This window comes from Pelmatolapia mariae, linkage group LG5, assembly GCF_036321145.2.
Source record: "Pelmatolapia mariae isolate MD_Pm_ZW linkage group LG5, Pm_UMD_F_2, whole genome shotgun sequence".
In the NCBI taxonomy this organism is placed as follows: Eukaryota; Metazoa; Chordata; class Actinopteri; order Cichliformes; family Cichlidae; genus Pelmatolapia; species Pelmatolapia mariae.
The window spans coordinates 20398103-20412598 of NC_086231.1; the positions used below are offsets into that span (position 1 = coordinate 20398103).

At 42.1% G+C, this 14496-nt stretch overlaps 2 protein-coding genes across 2 annotated transcripts; one reads left to right on the forward strand and one right to left on the reverse strand.

Annotated features, from left to right (window-relative positions):
* Positions 1–435: 435 nt before the first annotated feature.
* Positions 436–10006, forward strand: nuak2 (NUAK family, SNF1-like kinase, 2). The gene is made up of 6 exons (XM_063474112.1): positions 436–895; positions 4872–4992; positions 5444–5595; positions 6602–6667; positions 6796–7048; positions 7141–10006. Exons 1-6 carry the CDS (start codon positions 656–658, stop codon positions 8187–8189), a joined length of 1881 nt encoding a protein of 626 aa, XP_063330182.1. The 5' UTR covers positions 436–655; the 3' UTR covers positions 8190–10006.
* Positions 10007–10401: 395 nt separating this feature from the next.
* Positions 10402–13549, reverse strand: ccnd3 (cyclin D3). The gene is made up of 5 exons (XM_063474973.1): positions 13316–13549; positions 13028–13243; positions 11683–11845; positions 10804–10946; positions 10402–10578 (listed from the first exon to the last, which is right to left on the reverse strand). The coding sequence occupies exons 1-5, from the start codon at positions 13547–13549 to the stop codon at positions 10402–10404; spliced, it is 933 nt and encodes a 310-aa protein (XP_063331043.1).
* Between the last annotated feature and the right edge of the window lie 947 nt (positions 13550–14496).

Consider the following 14496-nt stretch of genomic DNA (forward strand, 5'->3'; position numbering starts at 1 on the left):
GCAAAGTTGGCCAACATGTCGGTTACGTCAGATGGCGGTCGTTTGAGTAAATTTACTTAAATGCAACCACTGGATATGTTGCAACTACCTGTTCAACTTCTGTGCCCCACTTGTTTTTTGTTTTGTGTTTCTTTGTGGGGTGTCCGTTTCTGTGGAACACAGATTTTTACACTAATCACCCAAAAACAAAAAACTGTGGGAATTAAAAGAGGTTACCAGGCAACACTGAATAATTTCTTCTTTTTTTTAACATTAACTTTAAATAAAGCTGAAGCCCGTAAATCCAACATGAACTAGTTCACTCTGTTTGTTCACTCCACGGTATGCGCGGTGCAGCAGATCCAGCGCTCCTCCCTTACCTGAAACTCCCCCTCCACTATTTGACGTGTCCGTCTGCGGGCGGTGCTCCGCCGCTTTCCCCCTCACTCTTGCCTACCTGCTGCTGAGTCCCAGCAGCATTACCGAGCTAACACGCAGATGTTCCAGTTCCTGCCTACAGCTTCTTGATCACACTAACCTGCAGTTCTCAGCTAAAGACTTTATATCGAGACTTTAACCTGAAGCGTGCCTGCGGCTCCACACAGAGGGAATGCATTTTTAATACCTGGCTCTGAAAGTAAAGCGACACAAGACAACACCGCTCCCGGGGGTCGGCATGGATGCGTTACGCGCTGCCCATCTTTCGTCAGCCTGCACCAGGCCGTCCGTCGGGGGAGCTTTTCACGACGAAAACACACCCTTCGGGAAAGCTCAGTTCCAGGTGCCCGTGAAAAAACAAGCCGTGAAGAGGCACCACCACAAGCACAACCTGAAACACAGGTACGAGTTTCTGGAGACCCTCGGAAAAGGAACCTACGGCAAGGTGAAGAAGGCCAAGGAAAGGTCCGGTAGACTGGTAAGCATGGTGTTATTTTTCTTTTATTATTATTGTTTTTAATCTGATCACATTTTACCTGCAGTCAGTCTCAGGTCAGTGTTTGGGCTGCTTGTCCCATCGGCCACCTGTTGTTTAGACAGCGAGCGCTATTTTTAGGTGACTGGCTGTCTGCAAACAGGTAGAGCACGCTTGGATTTGAATTTTCAAATAAAGGCGTAGAAACTCTACCGCAGAGCGTTCACTTTGAAAAAAGCAAAGTATTGCTGGATTGTAAGAAAAATAGTATTTTTATTTTTTATAAGGCGGATTGTAAAGTAATAAAGTTGAAAGTGCGCGTGCCATCTCTCCTGAGGTGTTTGTCTATTGGCTAAAGTTTGCCGAAGGGTTCAGTGTGTTTATTTATGGGGTTTTCTTACGTTCACATTGGAATATACTGACCATGATCTAATAATTTCCTCCTCGCCAGCCCGCAGACCCTTTCTGATCTGCTTGATAAGCGCTTAAATTTGGCTTAAGCGCAAATGCAATTATGCAAGCATCTGCCCATGCCTCTTCATGGTGTATTCAGGTTAAACACTGAGATCTGCTCCAGTTTGAAGTCATTATCATGGAGTTTCAACAGAAATTCATCACAAGGCATTTTACATAACCTCTCTTTTAAAAAAAAAAAAAAAAAAAAAAAAATTGGCCCATGTGAGGCACAAAAGAAAGTCTCTTGGAAAGGGCTGGGTAAGTTATTTTCCCCAGGAAGCAGTTTAAGTAACTTTCTTTTTGTTGGGTTTTTTTTTCTGATAAAAGGAACAGGAGGGGGAGATGCCAGGGTTGCAATTGGGCTTCCAGGTAAATTCCAGCTCTCCATGGCCTAAGGGGAAATGGGAGGAATTTAAAACGGTAGAAAGATAAGCCCTTAAAAGAGGCATAAAAAGGAGGGGGGTTTTCCCCTTGATTATAAGATCTTGGATCTCTTTTATTTTTAGCTTGTAAATATTTTAGAAAGGAATGTGGAAGCGGGTTGATTATGATTGTGAGACCAGTTAAAAAATACTGTCAGGGACTGGGTCAGGGTCATGTGGTACCACAAAACAAACCCTGACTCAACAACAACACTTAAAGCCAATTTAAACAAACCCACATAATAAACTGGCACCTGAGTTTATTTTTGGTGAACCTATTAAAATCTTTGTTCTCTCGATAAACATGTGATTTGCATTCGTGCTGCCTAATGGTTTGTTTACTTGCCGTGGCTTATCGAACATACCGGGAAATGGAAAGTGTGTTAAAATGATACAAATCAAAGCCCACATCTAGACTTTAAAATGAAAACTAAACGTTCCTGCTGTAGATACCTGGGCCTTTTCTTGGGAAGCCTGACTTGGCTGCTGTTTCATACTTTATCGGAAATGCCCTTTGTTAAAAGTCCTGCTTTTGTGTAAGTGAAAGTGGAGAAGTCAAGGAAGTAAGTGTTAGGAATCCCTTTCCCCTTCCCTTTGGTGCTTACAGTAAACATGCAGTGATACAAGTTGAGCCGTGTCCACACACGCCCATTTCTGCTCTTTCACCGACTGGCTCTGCTGTTTTTATTAGAAATGAGTTGGTGTCTGGGATTTATCCCTGCCGGCAGCTTCCTGATGCCTCAAACCTACAATTTTTTTTTTTTTTTTTTTTAAGTATCACAATACTGATTAGCCCAAATACGTGTTTTGAATCTCACACCCAACAAATGGCATTTAGCAGAGAAGCCTTTGCACGCCTGATTATTGACAACATAATGGACAGAGATATGTCATTGACTCAGGGGAGTGACACAAAAACAAAGAGTGGCTTCATCTTGCGTGCCGTGGCATTACAGCTGTTTCCATTGTCTAAGTGCAAGAGTCTGATTGCATAATCCACTTAGGTGGGAGGTGGGGTGAGGTAGGTTGGGGGGGGTGGGGTGTCAACATACATCAGGATAGGGGTTGATCTGCAACTCGGTGCCTGACATGAATGCTGTTTGTGTATTCAGACGCCCCAGTTAAGTCCCTAGACTTGGTTTGCATCAGCTGTTGATTAATTCATTGTGCAAGAGAGTTCCCAGGGGAGTCTTTAATCATGCTCCACAGTTAAACTGGTTAAATACTTGTGTCTATATGTCTGTGTAGGTTCTCAGTCATTCAGGTCATGACAGCCTTAAAAAAAAACAAAAAAAACAGACTTCTTTAAGTTAAAGTCCATTTGCCTTCTTTTTGAGCTCCTAAGACTGCATCTATACTTGCTTTATTTAGATAAAGTGACTCAGTATACCTGTAAACAAAGTGCCATTTACTGATGTCAGTGGCCGATACTCAACTGTCGTGACTCATCTGTGTTGTCACATCAGCTGAGCACAGGATAAATATTCCAAGATGGTCTGAAGAGCTGACCTAAGGATCTTAAGAAATCCTTAAACATGCTTTTTTATATCATGATTTATTGTTTCCTTGGAGTAAAAATAAATAAAAAGGATATTAATGATATCAAATCTGTCCCAAAATGTAATTTTTAAACTTCTGGATCGACCCAGGATTTTGTGCGTACCTGATTAAAACTTCATATATTTCAGACTCTACAAAGCTTCACTAAGCCTACATTTTAACAGGGTTATCTGGTGCAAATGGCCAGTGGGATAATGGTGGCTCATGAGTTGTGTGTGTTGTGCAGAAATGTGGTTTGAGTCTTTGCTGTGAAATGTGAAAGATTTCAGCCCCTCGGTGCTTATTACGTGGAGCAGACTGTCTGTAACAGAGATGGCACACACACAGATAACCTCACAAGGATGTGAACTCCTCATGAGTGCGAGTTCAGGCCTGTCTGACAGCTACGCAAACAAACGCAGGAAACCTCCATTCTCAGAGTCAGGAAACGGGCCCGGGTGGAGGAAATACGGGGGTTTATTTGCAAGAGCATCCACGCCAGACAGTGACTCACGACGGGGAGACAGGTCGCGCGTTGACACAGATATGACAAGTCGCTGCTTTACTCATTTTCCTGTCTCTGGAACCTCGAGGGTTAGAAATGAGGACACCCCACCGCCTGCACCATCTGGTGCCTCACAGCACCTCTTCAACCTTGGGGTGGACTGATGACGCACTCGGCGCACAGAGGAATCCCAAGCATCTGCGCTTCCAATGGGCAACAGAATGACATGAATACAGCTTGCCTGCGAGTTCAGACCGAGATGCTATTCACATTTAAATTTTACTTCTGTGGGCCTCGCAGACCTAACGGCCAACTCTAGTTTTCTTTAAAACAGACAATACTTGACCCGGAGTTCCCTTTGCAGAGTTTAAAACAGCACAGGTTTCAGTTCAATGCTCATTGTTCCACTCGCAATCAAACAAGCAGTGGGAGGACGGCAATTTATGTTAACTAGCGGCTGATTTGTGGATTTAAAAAAAAAAAAAAAAATTTTAAACCATACTGCACTTAATAGACATGACTTAACTAGTACATGCATTTTATACCTCTCCTGATCATTGCATTAAGGTTTTGTTTGCTTTTTAAACAATAATTATGCAACTTTTGACCTGAATTTGATGAAAAACTGCCTTATTTGAGCAACATAACCGGTAAAGTGGGATAAAGTTGACGTGAATATTACTGTCACTGATTTTCTTTTCTTTTTTCAACTTGTGCACCTTGTGGTTTAGCATTTATTGAGTCTCCTGCAGTCTCTTGTGTCCTTTTGAGTGTTAAAAATTAGATTTGCTGAAACACCTCGAGGTCTAGACCATTAGAGTTGTCATTAGCATTAGAAGCTGGAGGGATGAGTACAGGCTCACTCGTTCCTTTCTTGTCTCTCTATTCATGTAACCCCCTCCAGCACACTTCTAACCCTTTTTACACAAGGAAGCCCATTAAAGTGGTTTAGACCTTACGCGGGGGAAGAAAAAGTTTGATTCCCTGTTGGATGATTAATTATTCCATGAGCTCATTCTTACTTACCTCTCACTTTATTGATTTTTTTTTCTTAAAGGTTGCCATAAAATCTATCAGAAAGGAGAAGATCAAGGATGAACAAGATCTGATTCACATTCGCAGAGAAATCGAGATCATGTCCTCGCTCTGTCATCCGCACATCATCACCATATATGAAGGTACATTATTTAAAAAACAAAATACCAATGACTATATGTTTGGGTTTGACTTTAATGATTCTGTCCCACACGCTACATACAAACGTGATACCTTGGGTGGGGGGAAGGAGTCTCTCTGTTTGAGATTCCGAGTTTTGTCACGCACGTCTTTGTGCTCAAGTCTGATGCCGAGTTACGTAAGTGGCAACTTCCTGCCGTAATCCGGCGCCGCTGATAATGTGCAGAGCCCCGTGTCTTCCAGCACCCCTCACGCCTGATGAGGTGGTCATCACTCAGCATTTCTCCACTTCAGTGCACGTTTGTTTGCTGTATAGCTGTAATGGGGCCCTCACCGACCCTAATCGGTGTAAATTAGCGGTTGCACAGATAATGGACGTCTCTCACACAGCTCAAGTATTGCAAATGGTTTGAAGCATTGAATTCAAAGGACCTCTGCTCTTCTGTATTTCAGTATTTGAGAACAAGGACAAAATTGTGATTGTGATGGAGTATGCCAGCCGGGGGGATCTGTATGACTACATCTGTGACAAGAAAAGCATCCCCGAGCGGGAGGCCAGGCATTTCTTCAGGCAGATTGTGTCAGCTGTCCACTACTGTCATCAGGTAAGGCAGTTTTTCTCATATCGGATCTTCAACCTGCTGTTGTCTTAAGCCTAATGACACAGGGCTGTGCTCAGATTCACTGTTTTTCCAAGGCGCTGGCACCTCCACAGTTACATAATGGGCATTATTCACTGTCAGCCTGGGGGAAAATGAACAGTTGGTCTGTACTGAGACCAAGCGAAGGCTAAAGGCCAGCCATCCCAACATGCACACGCATGGTCTCACAGTTTAATGAGGGTGTGAAGGAACAGAACACACACACACACACACACACACACACACACACACACACACACACACACACACACACACACACACACACACACACACACACACACAGCAATCGGTTGTTCTAGCAAGCCCAGAACCGTGCAATTACCACCATTCAGTGAACATTATATTTTATCATGGCTCTGCTTGGCAAAGCATTTATAAATAAACGTTTGCTAGACAGTATTTACTGAGTGACTTGCCCTTTCATATTACTCTGTGTTAACCACCTGTCCTTTACCTCTTTACGGAGGTCTGATGTCTCGTTAAACATTTATTTATCCACGTTATTCAGCAGAAAAAGGCCATCTGTTATATCACCTACATTGGCACAGCGACAAATTCCAAAGTTTCTTCATGATGGCATTTTAACAATAAATGAACGCCACGTTACACAAAGAATGTGTCCGTTGCTACAGCAAGTGCTCATATGTAAGGAGCAGTAGCTGACCTGCTTTTTTTTTTTTTTTTTAAGTGAAGCAAATGCAAACTTGAGTCAAAGGCATGCCCCCCTACAGAGCAGAGCACAATGAGGCACTGCTGACGTACCAGAGAGGTCTTCTGTTAGAGAATAATGTGGTGTAACCCAGTAAAGCAAATCCTTTCTACGTAATGCAGACAACTCCCAGTAAACCGATCCCTAATGGCCTGCATGAAACAAAGCTTTGTAAACAAAAAAGAAGGAAAAAAACAAAACAAACAAACAAAAATAAATCCGATCTCTTTTTCCTCTTAGAACGGAATCGTGCACCGGGACCTGAAACTGGAGAACATTTTACTGGATGAAAACGGCAATGTTAAGGTATGCATGATTCACGTGGATTGAAATCAATAGCCTGAGTTACACATTTTATAACTAACAGTGATGCGCTGTAACTGAAGAACTTCAATGGGAAAATACGCTTCACGTCACATCTTTTGTTCTCACAGATTGCAGACTTTGGGCTGTCGAACCTCTACCACGGTGACGAGTTACTTCAGACTTTTTGCGGCAGTCCTTTGTATGCCTCCCCGGAGATTGTCAACGGGCGTCCGTACCATGGCCCAGAGGTGGACACTTGGTCTCTTGGGGTGCTTTTGTACACGCTGGTTCACGGAACCATGCCGTTTGACGGAAACAACCACAAGATGCTAGTGCAGCAGATCAGCACCGGAAACTACCGGAAACCAAACAAACCCTCTGGTAAGTTTTTAAAACTGATTTTTCCTCAGTGAGGCTAAATTATATTTTAGCTTTTATAGGAGTCTTGATTTTTTCCCATTTGTTTCCATCAGATGCATGTGGACTCATCCGCTGGATGCTGATGGTGAATCCTGACCGCCGAGCTACAATAGAGGAGATTGCCAGTCACTGGTGGCTCAACTGGGGCTATCCGCAGCCGTTACTGTGTGAGAGAAGGAGCAGTCATGTGGAGCAGACCTCTGCCCCAGTATCTCCGTCAACATCACAGCCCGCTGGGCTGGCCGGTGTTGCTAGTTGGCTGCGTCGTACATCCAGGCCTTTACTGGAGAATGGCTCCAAGATGCGCTGCCTGCTCCGCACGCAGGGCAGTGCAGGGGATGTAGTCCGACAACGGTCCCTGCGACGGTCACGTAAGGAGAATAACATCACCCAGACAGTTCACGAGGGTAGCACAGACACTCGGCCCTCCAAGGGTATTCTGAAGAGGCGTAACAGTGTGAAACAGAAGTCGATAAGTGAAACATCAACTGTCAGTTTAGTGGAGCCACAAAAAATCTTGGACTTGTCTGCACCAGGTAAAGCACCTTCAGCTGCACAGCTGCCTCGCAAAGGTATCCTAAAGAAGCCTGCTGAGCAAGAGTCGGGATATTACTCATCATCTCCAGAGAACAGTGACTCTGGCTTGGTAACGCAAACTAAAGAGTGCCCTTCAGCACTACCCTACAGGAAGGGCATCCTCAAGCGTAATGGAAAGTTCTCCTCTGGTGGGTTACATGAGTTTGGGTCTTTGGACCAGCTGGCGACATCTGTGCCCCATGGAGGTGGCCGATCAAGACCAAGCGGAGCCATCAGCGAAGATAGCATTTTATCTTCAGAGTCCTTTGATCAGCTGGATCTACCAGACCACGTGAGGCCAGCAGTGCAAATGGATAAACCAGCCAAGGCGAGCATGAGAGGCTGCGTTTCTGCTGACAACCTTCTGGACATCCAAGAAGACAGAATTCTGTCCGATGGGCTGTTGAGGTCCTGGGACTGTTACAAGTCTGGAGTGGCTGACAGTGCCTTTTCGATTTCAGACTGTGATAACGTCACAGAGGCTTACAAACAGGCCATGGTCATACGAGGCTCCAATGCAAGCTGAATACCAGTAATAAGGGACAAGATGCTGGCTAAAGAATTAGTGGTCATCCTGAATTTTGAAGTGACTTTAACACTACTGTGGTCATGAAAGCCAAAGTGCATTATGTGAAAATACCAGAACACTGTAAGGTGATCATTTTGGCGGAATTCAGGAATTAACACAGTACCAAAAAAAGGGAGAAGACTGATTGTATTTGAGATGGTCGATTTGATTTAACCGAAACTAAAATAAGTAATGCGTAATAATGCAATTACGCAAAGGAAATGTTACAGAGTGCAATTTGACAACTTTCATCAAACGGTCTCAGGAGAAGAGAGCTTGAACTCTGGATTTCATTGTTAGAGGTTAATTCAATTAATTCACAATGAAACCAAAGAGACGGAAATTCGGGAGACATTTTTAATACGGTTACAGTAGATCTGATTGAATCTAGCTGGTTTGTGTCTGAGTTACAGCAGCAGAATACTCTGCATTGTGGTTTATTGTCAACAAGAAAGGTTGAGAAAGTTCAATGAGTGTTATTTGGATTCTAGCTTCGTAATCTTCTGTCAACATGATGTTTGTCTAAGATGATGACAGCAATAGCACACACAGTTTCGATGTTGGAATCAGTTTTGTTTATGGGTAAGGTAACATTTCACGGATGCCAAAGAGCAGATTTGGAAAACCTTGGCGCTAAAAATCCCCAGCAAAATGTGCCAAGTTTTGATGTTTGAAACGGGGACTACTGACTTTTTTTTTTTATATATAAATGTTTTTTCCTGAAATGACTTGTTCTGTGTTTGGATAATGACTTGAATAATAATAGTGACCCTATGAATCACTGGCCTAACCAGTCGAACCTGCCTTTGCTTGCTAGCGTGCGCTGATACAAGTGCACAAACAGCCTTTCAGTCTACATACACGTGTGGGAGTTTTACAAAAACAGGTGGGGCCCAGTTAATTTTTTTTTAATTTTATTTTTGAAAATCAACAGTATCAAGTTCCCCAACTAATTACTATTTGTTTGTTTTATGAAGATGAATCATCGGTTATGGAACAGCGTAGTATTTTATAAGGCCAGATAACACCAGTTAAAAAATAGCGCTGCTAAAATAGTCACTGAAACAAAACGAGAGTTCAAATTAAAATCATAAATTAGGCATGCAGGTATTGATCCTTAATTAAGCTTGACCAGATATTTTCGTAGCTACCTGGCTCTGTCTTGCTTTATGAAATACTCCTGGTATTCAGCTACATCAACATGTATGTTTGATTTTAATTTGGATGCTAAGCCAGTGCCTGGAATAGCACTTTCAGGCCACTGAAACCTGATAACTACACCATTTATGTATCAGTGTCATATAACAAGAGTTGCACAAAGCCATTGATGCGAGCTGCAGAACCATGTTGTTCAGAAACATCATGGTTCTGAAGAAGGAGGCTCATCAGGAATTGAAATCCTGTTCATATGCAAAAGATACATTTTTTTTATTTTAATTATTGGAAGTTTTTTTCCCCCTAATTTCTGGAATCTGATGGATTGTATTAAGATGAAGGTAAAACTTATTCTCACATATCTTTGATTATTCAGGTGTGACAGGGAAAAAATTGTTTGTAGGATGTTTGTTTTGTTTTTTGCTTTTTTTTTTTTTTTTAATAATTTAATGCGTTTGTTGTAATGTGGCCATTTCATTGTTTTTGTTTCTCCCTTTCCCTTATCCCACATATTTCAGGTTTAATTTAAACCTTGTCTGCCAAAGTTACTGGCTTATCATTTGTATGACTGTTCTGCTGTGTTGTCCTTGCTGGGATGAGGAAGTCAATAAAAAAACGACAACAAACAACTCATTTGCTGGCCAGTGTTGTTAATGGCCTACATACAGATATTGCATTGACGTATAACAGGATTCATTTGCATTCAGCACAGCTAAAACCGCAGACAGACTTCAGTTTAAACTTAACAGAACCACCATCACTAGTATTAGATTTGCAAAAAGTAACAATTAAATTTGTGCAAACACTGCTGGCAGGATTGGGCGCAATTTAATTCTCACTGTCACAGCAGGTTTTTATGTAGATCAAGGGATAAAACTGCTTACGCGATTCCAGAAAACAACACTCTTAAACAAAGCATGCACACAAAAAAAACAAGACTTAATCGAAGAGCCACGTAGATGAATTTCTTCCATCTTATCTGGCCTTCTCGTTTCATTTCCTGGCAGTAAACTTTTCAAGGCAGGGAGGAGTGTTTTAGTTTGATTTCCTCAGGTGGGGACGTTGGTGTCAGTACAACATCCTGAATAACTGCTCCCTGATCCGTGTTCCTTTGGCTTGCATCCTGAAAACTTGAGGGCAGGCTGAGCTCTAACACAATCCTGAGCTGGTCATAGCAGAGGAGCAGGGCGTTCTGTTCGGGGCCACGTTTCACATAGAAACAATGAGTTCGTCAGCGGTGACAAGGCTGCACATATAATCATGGATATGTTTTAAGATGCTTTTTAAACAGTGGTTTGTTTGCAGCAGTTCTCAGGCTGTTTGATCAAAGACGACAAATACACCCATCGCTGTTGACGAAAGGGCAAAGTCAAAAGAGATACTGCCTGAAACTCAGTCAGTTAAACATTAGCCTTACCTGATCAGCGGCCAAAAGGTCGGCCAAAAACGTTATCACTGAATCTGCAGACACGCCAGCGTCCAGCAGCTTTAGCTTCTGCGTGGCGATGCTCACGCAGGCACACGTTACAGTGGAGGGCGGGAAGACTGAAAACCTGCATTCTGATAATTAAAAAAGTTTTATTACTTTCGTGTCTTCTATTAATAATGACCACTTTGTCCACACAATATTGAGAAAGAAAATAGATGGTAGACAGACGGTCGCCACCACTGTCGACACACCCTGACAGATGAACCTAAAAGCTTCAAACAGACACTTCCCAGAACAGGATAATATGATATCCTAATTGCTTGAAGCAGGAGAAATGGTGAGACAAAAACTCAGCCATTCAGTTCTTGCTTTACACCCTTAGAGTGGGTTAAAATGTCTTATTTTTATGGGGCTGGAAATGTGTAAAAGCTGCCTGAAAGAGCAGCAACTAACTGTATCCCTGTGACCTGCAGCCTCAGGCAGTATTGCAGATAGAGATAGGTGGGAAATCGGCCAGCTGAATAGCTGGATGCAGGTCTTTCATAGCAGACAATGCAGGATTACACAAACTCTGCTCTCACTATCCAAAATGAACTGCTGACACATCGTAATCATGGTTGGGGCTGTTTGGTGCCCATTGTTCACGGCTTAAATAGTCCCTTGATGATCATGAACTAAAAAGTCTTATCACTGATTGTTTTACAGGAGGGTGTAAATGAGATGATTTCATTACATTACAAGATTTTTTTTGTTAAAATGTATTTTCCATTAGTTGTCTGCCTGAAAAATTGAACACTAAATTGACTGATATTGTCTTTCACTTGGGGATACCATTTCATGTTTAGGTAACCGAGTTATGCAACGTACCCATGGCAGCCAGAGCGATGTAGGTGTGAACATGCCTGCGCATGTTCTGAAGGTGGGGAGGTCGGACAAAGGGGAGAGCGTGAAGAATTGGCTCCAGGAAGTCAGAGGGGACCACGGAGGCCAGACACCACTCTAACCTTGACACCACTGCCAGCTCCCAGTGCTGCAACACACACACACACACACATACATTCCTTGAAACCAGTCCACCATCAAAATCCCACAGCAGGAACGCTCATTCAGATCAGCCAACGAGTGCTGGTCACCCTAACCCCTCAGTCAAACCCCCATGTCTTAAACAGCGTGCATGCCTGCAAGCCTTTGGTCAAAAAAAAAAAAAAAAAAAAAGATTGTGAAAAGGGAACATTTCCGGCTTCCTATCAACAAAGATCTTCTAAAATGGCCTTGATAAAATTGTGCCCTTGCAAATCGTACCAATAAGTGTCTCTACTTAGTCTTCAATGAATATTACAACTGTTGTTCCTTTTCAGATGGAATAAAAGTATTGAAAGGTGTGTCCACGATCCATCTGCAGTTGCCCAATGTCATATCATTGAGGCCTAAACCACAGTTTGAGAAGCACTGCTTTGGTCAAAGTATGAATTTCTGTCAAGTTTATAAATGTCCTCTCATGAAATTCATGATAAAAGAAAAGCTACAAGACTGTCATTACGCCGTCTGATTTTCATTTGACCACCAGGACATTTGAGATTCATGGGAATGTAGCAGGCCTTTCTGAATGCGGCCAAAACAGGAAAACTATCCACAGATTAAGAAGCAACAGTGTTGATTTTGGGGATTATCGTGAGATCCATGGAAAACAAGTATTACATTTTCCACTTTTTAAAAGAGCCAAACTGGAGGCTCAGTTAAGCCATGAGGTCGCTTTGAATATTTGCAATGAATGCAGCAGAAAGAGGGGTCACAGTGGGGTGGTTTGCAACACCGCCTCACTGCAAGAAGTTCCTGGGTTTAAATCCAGCCTCCCTGTGTATACTTGGGATGTACCAGTAATGATCTGTTAAATAAAATAAAGTATAATCCCTTCACAATTTATTTTATTAGAAGCCTAAAGAGGAAAAAAAAAGTTTTTTAAGAGAAGCATAAAAAGCATCAAGGATGTCAAATAAATACATTTTATTTTAGTGGGAAAAGCAGATTCATTTATTCATTTATTATGTGGGATCCCTCAGACTTATGCACCAAACTTAATTGTGCATTTGATTATTACTTTTATTTATTTATTTTTAACGCACACTTGGTCAGTGGTGGTAGTTTTTCTGTGCTGTTTGGGGTTGATAAACATCAAGGATATTAGCTCCTTTGTAATAGTTAATGCCTTTACCAGAATGTCTGAGACTGAAATGGAGTTTTCTGTGTAGACACAAAGCTTGCTAGCAGTCAGGGGGATCGTTTCTCTCATTTTGGAGGCCAGGAACATGCAAACTGCCCCTAAGAGCTGCAGGTTGGTCTTCTCAACGGCAAAACGGCTCAGGTAACAGTCCAGGTAACGCATCGCCTGCGGAAACACCTCCTCCTCGCTTTTCTGCTCCTCACAGACCTGTCAGACAGTAATCTGGTTTATTTCACCTGAACTATGTGGAAAATTACACTGTGACTGATGAGTGTATACCTGAAACATCCACACAGCCAGTATCCTTCTCATGTACGGCTGGATTTCTGTCTGCACCCCGTCAAAGGGAGAGGTCACCCGGCTGGTCTCCTCAAAGGCCCGCAGGTTGTGGAGCACTCTGAGGTCACCGGTCACAGCGTGGTCCCTGCTCGCCCGGGGGACCACAGCCTGCTCTGTTTCACTAACATTTCCCACCTCTCGATCAACTCTGAGGCCCTCCATCTCCAGAGACATCCAGCAAGGAGCATCAATAAACCGTTACGCTAACGTTAGCTTCGGTCCGATGGCCATTCCTCTTTTAGCTAGCTGTCCAGTAGCTGCTGACATAACGCCATTTTCAGCCAATATTTTTTCTTTAATTTTCTTTAAGAGTATTAATTTCAAACTGAACTGAATTTTCTTTTAGCCCCCACAAAATAAACAAAAATTAAAGCTGAATATTTTCTAGCTTATTTGCATTTTGTCTTCTTCTTCTTGTCTTCTTTGCCATTTTAAATGCATATACACATTTATTAAAAATTAAAAATATTTTTGGAATTTTTTTTTTCCTGGAAATCTCGAAGACCTCTAAACAAAAATCCACCCATATCTCATAGCTTTATTTAGGAACTTTCTTTTTAGTTTATTTTTGTTCTGTGCTATTCAGCAAATTTGATACCAAGTAAATACAGGTCTAGTATTGTCGATACCAACACTTTCTGCCTATAAAGGCAGCTTATAGAGGACAGCAGTGTGTCATGATTTATGAGATGAGTCATCATTATCTTACAAATACTGAACACATTTTAATGATCACTAAACCACTGTAATATTTACTTTACAAAATCGACCTTTCAATTTTTTATGTATTTTGAAACTAGGTTTTTTGGAGACCTTGAATATAAATGTGCCTAGCTGTCTCTAAAGCAGTTTGGGTCAACGTCTGCAGTTGGCATTTAGTTCAACTATATTCAAGCCAATGCTCACTCAAACTCACTCAACAACTACATCTCAGACTCTACCGGCTTAGCAAGCATGTTAAATATTAAAGTTTATGACAGCAGAGTTAGAAAAAGACTGAACAAGAGAATAGAACAAGTATGGCTTATTTGAAAGGGTTCTCACGAGAAAGTCTTTTCTCTCTAAAAAGTTGCACCTGAGAAAACAAGACTTCTAGTACAGTGTCCTTTAGATAAACAAGA